Raw genomic sequence first — 12,506 nt, 5'->3', positions numbered from 1 at the left:
CAAGATTTGTCATACTTCAAAGATAGCAGTTGAAAAAGAGATGTGCCCTTCAAAAGTCAGTTTGGCTACTAACTTTCTCCTGTCACAAGGGGAGTGTAAAAGGTCTGTCAGACTTGGCGTGGGCTAGGGAGGGGCCAGCAGAAGAGGCTTGGGCCAGGTCATGGCCAGAAAGAGTGTCTTCCCCGACCACCCAGCCTCCTTATTCTCTTGTAAGTCCAACACACAAGTTATAGACATGGCAGAAATATACTATAGAGTGTTCTGTCTTATGCACACTCTGGTCCCCTTGAGCATAGGCAAGTGCACACACACACACACACACACACACACACACACACACCCTCACACTCCAGCTGTATGGGTCAGACTGGAACCTCCTGCACACAGCCCTTAGGGAGTTGGTGTGGGCAAGCATGAGAACTTGGGAAAACAAATACCTTCATTTGCCAAAGTCATGAGTTAAAAACCATCATCTGTCCTTTTAAGGAGATGTGATCCCTTTTGAGATGAGATGATAGAAGGGATGTAAAAAGAGTGACCAGGCTTTGACCAACCCATTGCAGAGGTCACGTTCCGAGCATCCCAGGCGAAGCAGGGACTCCTTTTTAACCCCATCAGAACCCGTTAGTCCTGGCTTAGTGATCTCGTAGAATTTCAGTTGTGATGTGATGTGCCCAGACTCCTTCTATTTTATGAATTTTATAGCGTTTTAGCTTTGAGCTCAGGAGGCAGCCACTGACGAGAGTGAGACTCCAGGACGGAGTTTTTCCTTCCCTGTATCTCCCGGGGGGAGAGCCCATCAGATTAGGGTGTGCATCCGTGCGCACACACAGCCCTTAGCTGTACAGACCCACCGTGCAGAGAGGCTCCCTAGGGCCCTGGAGAGCACCCAGGGGTTCTGGGCCCCCGGTCAGAAGAGCCTCCTTCCTTTGTTGGCTTCTGGGTCGACCAGCTGCTTCAGCAGAGGTGACCCCGCTGAAGGGGAAAAAAAAAAAAGGCTGTCATTTCCTGACTCTTGTTCAGCCTTTACTGTTTAATTTAAAGATGGCTCCTGACACAGCCTCTGCATTCTCATAAACACTTACTGAACCTCTAATGAGTGCCAGACACCATGCTGGGCACTGAGTGGAGTGAGGCAAGGTCCCTGCCCCCTGGGGGCTCACAGACTGAGTGGGGAGGCCGGTGACCACAGGGCGACGAGGGCTGGGATTCTGCACCCTGGGGCCCAAGTGACAGGAGCCCAGCCAGACCTCAGGTGAGACAGCACTGCGGAAGCTCAGGGAACGCTGGTGCTAAGCAGCTTCTTCCCAAGAGTCACCCAGAGCTGAGCCTTCTTGGTGGGGCAGTGAAGGCTTCTGGAGGGAAACCAGCCCCTCTCCTGCTTGCCCTGACTCAGTCTGCCCAGCTCCTCGGCAGCCCCGCCAGTGAGGGCCCATCGGACGCACGCCGCCCAGCTGCGCGGCCCCAGGAGTAGAGTGGGGCAGGGGAGGTCTGTGGAGTGCAGGCAGCTGCCACTCTGCCCTGTTTGGTGGAGTCACCCTGTTCCTCAGGGTTAGGAATGGCCTGCCTCAGAGCAGTTAGGTCCTCAGACCCACAAGCCTGACTAAAACAAGAGAACCAGTCTTCCCACGAGAAGCAGAATCCCAGTCTGCATTTCTGTGCCTGGGGACAACTGAGGTCTTGCAGCGTTGTCCTTTACTAGATGTCTTTCAGTCTTGAAACATCATGTCCTGGGGTGTGAATTAGAAAGCCGTAGTGTCTGAGCCTGCATCAGTGGCTGCCCACCCTCACGTCCAGTTGCGAGCAGTTCCCGTGGCATTTCCTCAGGGAGGGAGCAGATGTGTCATCCTCAGACATGAACCACAGATTTTTTTTTTTAAATGGGGGGACACCCTCCTGAACCCTTGCTTCCTTCCAAGTTCATTAATACATGTTCAATCTTTGATTTCTTAAAGCCAACTGAAAGTGAAAATGTCCCTGTCCCAACTGCTACACCTGGGGTAAGACCAGTGACTAGTCTCCAGGGGCTGGGCCTTTTCCTTCAGTTTATTTGGCCATGTCGAGTTTTCCACTAGTTGTTCTGTATTCTCCATGATTGTCCTTTCAGAACAGTGTCTGCAGTGGTTTGCATTCATCGTCAGTGTCCAGTACTCTTGACCAGACCAGTGTCCTCCTCTTAACACACTAGACCACGTGGACATGCATGTGCTGTGTGGACCCAGGGTTTCCCAAGCCCTGTGTTGTTAGCATGTAACTTTTCCTCTCATATCATGCTTTTTGAGGTGAAAAGGCCCTAGAAACACATCTTTAATTCTTACCTCTGCCACCTCTGTGTGCATCTGTTGCTGTTTTTCTGAAAGTGTTGCATGTTCTACTTTCCATTGGGTTTGACCTCTCCATGATAACCCTTCAGAACTCTGAAGAGAGCAATAGAATCTCCATCACCTTTTTCCGTCTTTTCCGAGTGATGCGATTGGTGAAGCTTCTCAGCAGGGGGGAAGGCATCCGGACACTGCTGTGGACTTTTATTAAGTCCTTCCAGGTAAGAGCCATGCCAAGGGCTTCTTTGTCTTTGAAGATCATATGTAAGTCAGTGGTTGTCCCCTGTTGTGGAGGATCCGGACTCCTTTCTGCAGGACTGCTGTGATCACCTAGGTCCAGAGAGGACCTGGAATGCTGAGGAGACGGGCCCAGCACTGCTTGGATAAATCGAATAGGATTACCTGCTTAAGGAAGCAGAAGAGAAAGCAGTAACGCCTGCAGCTGAGAAATCTGCAGCACTTCTGAGATGGATAGATGTACGGGGCTCCCCGCACCTCAGTCCTCCCCAGGATGCCCGGGATGAATGGTGGTGTCTGAGAGAGGGAGGGTCCCAGCCGACCCCTGGAAGCCTCGTAAGGCTGCGGCAGTCCTGTCCGTTGGCTAATCTAGATACAAATCACAGACTACTTGGCCTTGGCCAGCACACCATCCCCCGTCCTGGGTTAGCCAGTGCCTGGGAGGATTACAGAGTGAAGGGCACCTGAGTATAAGCCAGGTCCCCTTTGTCATCTATGGCTTTCCAGCCTGGTGCAGCCTGGTTCTTGGCTGTTCCAAACAGAACCCAGCTTCTCCTGTACCTTCCAGCACCCCACCCTAGATGTTCTGGTCTTCCGGACTTACTCCGCTGGGGAGGGGGGCACAGATTCTTATTAAGAGGTGCACTGCATGGGGGAGTTTGTAGATGTGCACGAACTTTAGAAAATGAGTCATGGATCTTCATCTTTTGACTTTTTAATTCAAAAGTAGTAAATGCTCACATTAACAAATTAAGTTATTCGAAGATACACAAAGAACAACCCCATCGGCTCTGAGGAAACGGGTGTTAATATCCCAGGAAACATTTTTCCACAGTGGGTAGAATTTTAACAGGTAAAGAGGAGAAGGGTTGGCATCTGGGGAAGGAGGTAGATCCAGAAACTCAAGAAGGAAAATCGCAAGTCCTGTTGGGGACAGTGAGACTATAGGAGGAGCTGGGATGCAGCTCTGAGAGAGGCAGGGCAGGTGGGGGGCCTCGAGCAGGTGAGCCTCGGTCCTGGAAAGGGATTAAATCCTAGACGGTTGTTATTAATACAAAGTACCAACATTTGTGAATGAACTGCTATAAAAATAGAATGATTCATGCAATAATGTCATTGTTACATTAAACTTTTTAAAAAAAGTTTTGGTCACTATAAGATGAATTCATGTCACAGAGACATGACCATACATGGCCATTCATGTCCATAAAAACTGAGAAACTGTGCCAGCAGAATTCTTAAACATTTGCTCATCTAGGGAGAAAACGCACACTGCTGTGGCAAGGACAGCCTGAAACTAACCCTGTGGGACTCTGTTAACCAGTCCAGTTGTCAGGATGGTGCTACTGCACTGGGCCAAGCTGGCAGTCACAGATCCAGAGCTGGCACAAGTCGGAAGGTTTTTTAGCCCCTGGCTTTCTGATGACCTTTCTCAGATAGGAGAGCAAGCGGAGGCTTTATGCGTGTGACCTTGGCTTTAAGTTTAACAATATGGGCACTCCTTGGAGGCGTGCCAAGCACACAGACATCTGTCACCTGAGATGAGGGAGACAAGCAGTTGAGGAGCCTTGGATTAAAAGACCAGTGGTGGCCTTCCCTGGTGGCGCAGCGGTTGGAATCCGCCTGCCATTGCAGGGGATGCGGGTTGGAGTCCTGGTCCGGGAAGACCCCGCATGCCATGGAGCAGCTAGGCCCTTGCGCCACAGCTGCTGTGCCTGCGTTCTAGAGCCACTGAGGCCCGCCCACTTAGAGCCCATGCTCCGCAACAAGAGAAGCCACCGCAATGAGAAGCCAGTGCACCGCAACGAAGAGGAGCCCCTGCTCGCCGCAACTAGAGAAAGCCCGTGCGCAGCAACGAAGACACAATGCAGCCCAAAATTGAATAAATTTAAAACAAACAAACAAACAAAAAAAAAAAACGGTGGTCTGACCCGACACATGTGCTTATATTTGATGTTCCTAAGGAGAGCCCAGGCTTGGAGACCACACAGCTAGCTCCTTTTCTTCCCTGGCCCAGCCCCCAGCTCTGCGGTTCTTTCGGAAAGAGTGCATTTTAAGAAAGGTGTCTTGCTTTCTACAGCCACAGCCAGAAAGTGGTTCTTCCCCTCTGACCCAATAATTCCGCTCCTAAGGCTTCACTGTAAGGAAGTACTTAAGCAGATGCAAGGTGATTTTGCATAAAGATGTTCCTTTGCGAAAGAGCCCCTTGCCCCCACCCCAAACACGCCCACAAAAGAAAGCAGAAGCCATCTAATTGTCTAGCACGCTGGAATTGTTTCATCAATTACAGTCGTTTCTGAGAGCAACACTGTTTAGGATTAGGACGCACTGTTAACAACTGTGGAAAGCACGTCCTGCCTGCAGCTTCATAACCCGAGGTGTGCATGGGCTGCTGTCCTCAGGGCTGAAGCCGGGCTGCCGGGCTGGGGTTTAAAAAGCTCTTCCTCACTATTGATGTCCTTACAATATAACATGGAAAAGAATAGAGCGTGTGCCCCATGCGGGCCTTCAGTCTGCCCCCAAGCCATCCGGGGGGACAGGATGTTCGCGCTGAGCCAAGCGCTGCTTCTCTTCCAGGCGCTCCCGTATGTCGCCCTTCTCATCGCCATGCTGTTCTTCATCTACGCGGTTATCGGCATGCAGGTACGCTCCAGCACCTCTCCCCCGGGTCCCCTTTGCTACGTCGCCCCAGATCTGTGGCAGGCTGTACCTTGGCCAGCTGGACTGGACAGACAGGTCATGCGTTTTCAGCCGGACGCCTTGGCTGCTGAAGAGCTATAAAGATGAAAAAGACGTGGCCATGCAGGAGAGAGCCTGAGCCAGCGAGAGCCGGGCTCAGAAGGGCATGCGGAGGTTGGAATATGTCAGAGGAAGCTGGGTTTAGGGCACTCCCCACCCCCAATCTGGGTCTGAGGGGAGCCAACTGATTGAGAAAACCCATCGTTGATTGTAGCAACAGCAAATGCTGTACTGAAAAAAGCCATAATTGTCCTATTTTCTGCATCAAAGTTGCTAAGAAGATATGAGTGATACAAAAGTCTGTATCATCTGAAAGCATTACAAACTATTTCTAGATGCTGGGGCTGAACTGGAGCCACTATCTTGCCTCAGAAGCGCCCCTCTAAAAAGAAGCGTGAAACCAGGCTCTTCTGTGGCCTGGTCCTGGCTGAGGGGCTGTGGGACGCTCCCCAGCTCCTCCTCAGGTGGGGAAGGGGGCATAGGAGCTTCCCTAACAGCTGAGCCCTAGCGCAGAGTGGGCGGGTAGGGGGCAGAGCCCCCTGGAGGAGAGGGAGGTGGAGGACCCTGTGGCCCTGGACCTTCCCGGGGTCCCTCTGCCACGCTCTCTGCTGGTTCAGGTGCAGCCTTTGAGGTAAGGGAGGGCTGTGAGTGAAAAAGAGGTCAAGTATTCCCGCAGCAGAGAAATGGTGGTACGTGCTTTTTTATTCTGAAGGCAGAGAAGCATTTGCAAGTGACCAGGCCTTTTACCAGGGGTTCTGAACGAAGAGGCCGTGTGCTTGAGCCCCTGTAATTTAGCAGCTTGTGACGCCATGGGCCCCAAAGGGTCTTTTATGCCGTAACGTCCTCATATAAAACTTAAGTGGCCGCAGAGAACTGGAAACCGCATCTCGCACACCACCCCCGTGTTCACTCAAGAGCCTTTGCCGGCCATCAGGGTCTTCGAAAATGCCAGTCTGCTTCTGTATTCCCCACGAGTGAAGAATTTACTAACTTCCCCTGGCCCTTAAGGCAAAGCCAACCCTCCTTCCCATGGCCCACCGGCCCCCCAGGCTTGTCTGCAGCCTGGTCCTTGGGCTGTTCGTCACACTCACGTTCTTTTCATTTCCTGGAGCACCCGGGCCACGTCGCCTCTGCTCCTTTGCAGGTCGTGCTCCCTCTGCCTGGAGCATTCTTCACCCTCCTTGTCACCTGACTGGCTTCTCCTTCCCTTCAGTTCTGGACCTTAACCTCACTCTCCCTGGAGGCCTTCCCTGACCCCAGCCCCAGCCTCAGGGACCCTGTGAGCCTATTCTGTGCTTCCCCGTCGGGCTGGACCAGCCCAGCTCCCATCTGAAGAGGCTGCCGGTCTGGTTACTTTTTGCATCCCTTCCCCAGGCTAGGAACTCCTTGAGCTGAGAATGTGCCCAGCGGTTAGCACCGAGCCCAGCGTATCTTAGTGGGATGAATAAAGCTCCAGGGACTCTGGGTATTGACCAAACTTGAGTTCTAAATTCACATATGGAGGGGTGTGCTTTTTTCTTTCTTTTTTTTTTTTTTCGGTATGACAAAATCTTTTCTTTTTTTTCCCCTAATAATTTCTCTCTCTAGATGTTTGGGAAAGTTGCCATGAGAGATAACAACCAGATCAACAGGAACAACAATTTCCAGACCTTTCCCCAGGCCGTACTGCTGCTCTTCAGGTGACTGAGTCCAGCCCGGAGCAAGTCTCTCTGGTTCTGGGCTCCAGAGCAGCAGAGGACCCGGGTTCTTAAAGCATTTGGACATGGTGGCCTTTTGTATTTGTTGGTTTTGTACTATTAAACAGACACGGTAGCATTTTAGTCACAGAGGAATTTTGCAGGCTTTTGGCCATTCCCATTGTGATTGGCTTAAGGTTTTCCACTTGGGAGTGAGTAGGTCTCCTGAGCCGCTGAGAAGGTGTGGGGTGTGTGCTTACACGTGGGCGCATGTGCTCAAGCAACCGGGAAAATGAAAATTTAGCAGGAATGTAGAGGCCTTTTGCACAGTCAGTGGGGAGCATCCTGAGATGTGCAGTTTCAAACTTTATGGGATTGTTTTTAACTCCATTGAATAGCTTTGTAAACAAAGCGCCTTAAAGTGAGAGAACTTTCTAGAAACCATACAAGCAAGTCCTAATGACTGGAGAGCAAGTTCTTTGTAAGTTAGTTTCCAGTTCTTTGCTTGCAACAGAATCAAATGGGGATCTAATCGAGTTGTCAGATGGTAGGTCATTAAAAATAATAATCGTTTAAAAAATGTAACGTAAGTGTTTAAAGGAGAGAAGACCACAAAACAAACATTCCTTTATACAAAAAGAATTGATGTGCTTATATCAAGTGACTGATATAAATCAAAGGGAGTTGCAACAGGGCCTCCCTTACTGATGTAAGTTGCATTTGAAAATAAGTAGGAATTTTCTCTAAATCAAACTGGCTTTCCCCCCAAAGTACTTAGGTTTTGGTCTAATTAAAAAAAAATTTTTTTTCTTAAAATTTCTTAAAGATCTAAGCCTCAAATGCCTTCTTTGTTTCTTTGCTTAATCTAAAAAAGGTGTGCGACGGGGGAGGCCTGGCAGGAAATCATGCTGGCCTGCCTCCCGGGAAAGCTCTGTGACCCCGAGTCCGATTACAACCCCGGGGAGGAGTACACCTGCGGGAGCAACTTTGCCATTGTTTATTTCATCAGTTTTTACATGCTCTGCGCATTTCTGGTAAGTGATCAGAATAGCCACCCTACCACCAATGGACATATATTCATGTAGCATTTGGGATTCAGACCAGTGACGTTGCCCCGTCAAATAGCTGTGGGGTATTTTATGCTGACGAGCAGTCTAGACTCCACTGGGCCGTCGAGGTTTTGCTGAGCGAGGCCTGTGTTACTAGCACCTTTGGTGTGAGCAGGGGTTAGGTGCTCGCTAACAGGCTTCACCATCCCAGCTTCTTAGGGCTGCTGGTTCCTTTATAATAAAAAATCTCAAAGCCACTGCACATAGTAGTGACTTACGAGAGTGAGTTATGTGGTGGCAAATTATAACACTGCAGTGTGTTTCAAAAGGTCAGACAGTACATTCCCCCCTGCCCTCCCCTGGGCCTATACCCAAACCATTTTGGAAAGCTAGAAGTCTGCCATTTCCTTAAACGTTCTCCAGAATGAAAGATTTTCAGCCTCTCTAGGAGAAATGGGTCCAAATGTCTTGTGACCCTTACAATTAGGAAGCACTCACTAGGGTTGAACCCAGCTCATCCCACTACAGCTGAAACGCCCTCCTGATTGGCTTTTACAGATCATCAACCTGTTTGTGGCTGTCATCATGGACAATTTCGATTATCTGACCCGGGACTGGTCTATTCTGGGGCCTCACCATTTAGACGAATTCAAAAGAATATGGTCCGAATATGACCCCGAGGCAAAGTAGGTTGAAGAGAATTGCATCTGGCTTGTGTGGGCTGTTTCTGGATGTTGGGTGTGCTTTCCTGGGGAAGGTGGGATGGGCCGAAAGCCCCGGCCTGCTGGTGCTGCCCTGCGCCTCATGCCGTACTTTGTCTCCAGGGGAAGAATCAAGCACCTGGACGTGGTCACTCTGCTCCGCCGCATCCAGCCCCCCCTGGGGTTTGGGAAATTGTGTCCACACAGGGTAGCCTGCAAGGTAAGTGTCCCGTTAGCGTCCCTGACGGCCTCTCTTGCAGGAACTCCCTGCTTTAGTCAACAAACCCTTACTAAGGGATGCTCTGTGGAGCCTGCTGTCAGGCACTGGAGATGCCGAGGTGAATGACATGTGGCTGCTGTCCTTGAGGAGTTCTCAGCTGTGTAACTCTTAGGTCACCCTGTCAGCCAGCAATAAGAACAGGAAGGGAATTGTGTAATTTGTCACTGGGTAGAAGGAGGGGATGGTGACATTTGCATCAGGTCCAGCAGGAGAGAAGTAGGAGTTTGTCACAGGGGGAAGGGCATCGCAGAAAGGGAGCCCAGGGAGCCCAGACGTGGAGGCAAGAGAATGGAGAGTCGGTGTGGCTGGAACGCAAGGGGAGGTGGCAGAAGGCCTCAGGCCCAATCTGAGTGTAGCTGCGAGGAGCCTTCTGTGCTATGCTGAGTCCCATGGAAGAAACAGGAGGAGACCTCCATTCTAGAAAGTTGACTCTTGGCAATGGAGAAGTGAACTAGGGACAGGAGAACACCCAGGAGAGCTGTTGCATTATCTCACTGTGAAGTACCGAGAGCCAGAAGGAAGCGGGCATGGAGAGGAGGGGATGGCTTAGGGATCTACTTAGGGGGTAGAGTGGAGAGGACTTGGTGGCCCGGACGTTTCCTAATTTGCGTGATGGTGCACACAGTGACGTGCCCCTCGTGTGCATCCGGCGGTGGCGTCTCGGGGATGGATTCAGATCTCCTGCTGAAACCGCACTCCTCCTCGGACGGGACTCGAACCCGTCCGCACCTCAGATGGAGACTTGAACCCACAACTCCTGACTTAGGAGGGGACTTGAACCCACTGTCTCTTAGTTCAAACCACTCACCTGGTGTCAGGACTTACTGAAACTCAGGTTCTTTTGTCTCGATGCAGAAAGAATTCAGCGTGAGGCCGGCAAAGAGGCCGGCAAAGAGTGAGTTTCTTAGCATAGGATGCTTGTGAGAGATACAAGCGGGCCGGCAAGGGAGCGCAGCCCCGAGAACAAAGAGGGCTACATTTTTATAATCAGAGAAAAATGGGGTAGGGGAGAAGATCACCTTCTTCCTCATTTTTGGCTAGACGTCAAGGCTTGTATCCTTAGTTCCTCTTTTAACCTTTGATGGTCTAACCAGGACTGTCATGGCACTCTTTACATGATGTGTATATTAGCAAAAGGGTGGTAACATATACTAAAGCATGGTAGTTCATCTCAGGTTTTGGTATAATGTCCCCTTTCACCTAGTTTCTTTCCCCTCTCATCTATATTCCTGTCTTGGCTACGCACAGGAATGTAACTCTTCAAGGACCATTAATTCCCTGACTTCATATAACAAGATTCAGATCTCATATCTATTGTCTTGTACTTTAACTACATATGTAGATTGTTGCTTGGTTACTGGATGCTTTTCTTGAGTTGTCTCCCACTGTTTAAACAGTCTCCCAAAGTCCCTTAGAATTCCCTTTCTGACTTGAATCCCCTAGTGGGATTTTTTTGTGATTAATTTATTTGGTTGCGTCGGGTCTTCATTGTGGCATGTGGGATCTTTCGTTGTGGTGTGTGGGCTCTTCATTGCAGCGTGTGGGCTTCTCTAGTTGTGGCGCGTGGGCTCAGTAGTTGCGGTGCACAGGCTCCAGAACGCACGGGCTCAGTAGTTGCAGCGCACGGGCTTAGTTGGCCCGTTGCATGTGGGATCTTGGTTCCCCGACCAGGGATCAAACCCACGTCCCCTGTATTGGAAAGCAGATTCGTAACCACTGGACCACCAGGGAAGTCCCCCTGTAGTGGGATTTTTAAGCTATCTATTTAATTATCCTACTCTATCCCTGTCACCATCTCACCCCATTCCTGAAGTTTTCACATCAGACCATGCTCTCTGCGAGCTCTCATTGAGATTTGTTTTCCTTTCATAGAACTCGCATTGAACCACCTTGAGTCAGCTGTAGCAATAGAAGAGGATCCCCCTTTTTAAAGGAGCAATGCAAGATTTGCCTGTTGAAACTCTGCCCTATAGAAATCCAGCCAGTCTGTGCAACAACTGGTCCCCTCTTCCCACAGATATGAGGGGATTCGGGGTCAGGGGTTCACCCTACCCCCAAAGGGATGCTGGGCTAGCTCTAGACAGAACCCACAGTGAAGAGTGGAGTCCACAGTGTATTTCAGGCTTTCAGAGAAATCCGAGCCAAAACTCATTGTCCCCTGGGCTGGAAGTCCAGTTGGCAAGTCCCTGGGGTCCTTGCCGAGTCTTTGCTTCTCCTCATCCTGGACTCTGGATGTAGGCAGAGAATAAGCCACAGATGTTGACTTTTTTCCCATAGATTTCCCAGTATCAGCCTCTTTTCTGTTTCCAAGAACAAGATGGGTTCTGGCTCATGGCTGTTATTTTGTGTTTGCATTTCCAGACCCTTTTATGTAAAGGATCTACGTGTCCTTCAGGCACAAAGTAGTCCATTTTGCTGATTCAGGAACTTGCCAGGAAAAGCAAGTGACTGTGCAGGCTCTCCTAGGACTAGGAATTTAGGTGGGATGAATCATGTGTACACAAGACTCCAGTCCATTAATAGGGAGGAGGAAAAGGGTTTTAAAATCTTTCTCTTGGGACACCTTGTCAGCCAAAAGTAAGAAATTTGAAACTGTTAGAAGTTCTAAGTACCACTTATTTAGCACTTACCACGTGCCAGGCACCTGGCTGGAGTCTTAAGTGTCTGTGAGCTCCTTTAACCCTTGCACAGCCCTTTGCTGTGGGCATGGGATCTGCAGTAACTGGGGCCACAGAGAGTTTCACTCACCCAAGTCCTCTCCAACTCTCAGTGGTGGTGTTAAAGGGGCGAAGAGAGAGAAAAGAGAAGCAGGATGTGGGGATCCAGCTCTGAAAGACCAAACACTGGACTCGTAGAACCGCGTGGACTTGTACAAAACACTCCACAGTGGTCTCACCAGGGCAGGGTCCTTGAAGGACACTCCCGGCGATAGGAAAAGTAATCGACCCTGTTGGTTGAGGACCTTTGTCCCAGGCTCTGTGCCTGGCTCATCATACCTGGTACATCACTTTAAGCCCAAACAGCCTTAAGGATGTGCCCAGAATGGAGGCCTGACCCCAAGACACAGGGAGAGCCGGTTAACGAGAACGGGAGAGGAATGCATGGACAGTAGGGAGTCTAAAAAAACAAACAAAATGCATCTTCTGAGGGCCCGCGTTTGCGCTTCATGACTCGAGCTTTGATCTTTGTCAGCTCGGATCTCCTCAGATACTAGATGCCCCCGCAAATGGCTGTTGAGTTGAATCGAGGGTTGATTAGAAAGGAGATGAGGGATAAACAGAGAACAAACGAGGAAAAGGGCTGCAGCTGTCATCATTCGTTTGAGTACTATTAAGGGACTTTTCTTTCTGTTTACAGAGACTAGTTGCCATGAACATGCCGCTCAACAGTGACGGGACAGTCATGTTTAATGCAACTCTGTTTGCTTTGGTCCGAACGGCTCTTAAAATCAAGACGGAAGGTGAGCCCTCCGTGGAAGCAGGACAGGTGGGAGAAGAGGAAGG

General features: G+C 50.1%; 1 protein-coding gene across 14 annotated transcripts in view; it reads left to right on the top strand.

Moving 5' to 3' along the window:
• The window catches only part of CACNA1D (calcium voltage-gated channel subunit alpha1 D), a 318,762-nt gene that overhangs the window by 275,555 nt on the left and 30,701 nt on the right, over positions 1-12,506 (top strand). For 10 of the 14 annotated variants that reach the window (XM_033424608.2, XM_033424607.2, XM_004267920.4 and 7 more), the window contains 8 exons: positions 1,956-2,000; positions 2,414-2,542; positions 5,136-5,201; positions 6,885-6,976; positions 7,848-8,007; positions 8,581-8,708; positions 8,847-8,943; positions 12,361-12,463. In XM_033424608.2, the coding sequence (XP_033280499.2) occupies positions 1,956-2,000; positions 2,414-2,542; positions 5,136-5,201; positions 6,885-6,976; positions 7,848-8,007; positions 8,581-8,708; positions 8,847-8,943; positions 12,361-12,463 (820 nt within the window). The remainder of the gene's footprint in view (positions 1-1,955; positions 2,001-2,413; positions 2,543-5,135; positions 5,202-6,884; positions 6,977-7,847; positions 8,008-8,580; positions 8,709-8,846; positions 8,944-12,360; positions 12,464-12,506) is intronic. The other 4 variants (XM_049715246.1, XM_004267922.4, XM_033424610.2 and 1 more) reach the window with 1 other exon arrangement.

This window comes from Orcinus orca, chromosome 10, assembly GCF_937001465.1.
Source record: "Orcinus orca chromosome 10, mOrcOrc1.1, whole genome shotgun sequence".
NCBI lineage: Eukaryota > Metazoa > Chordata > Mammalia > Artiodactyla > Delphinidae > Orcinus > Orcinus orca.
The sequence above is the reverse complement of the archived record's forward strand: the minus strand, read 5'-3'. Positions and strand labels throughout refer to the sequence as shown.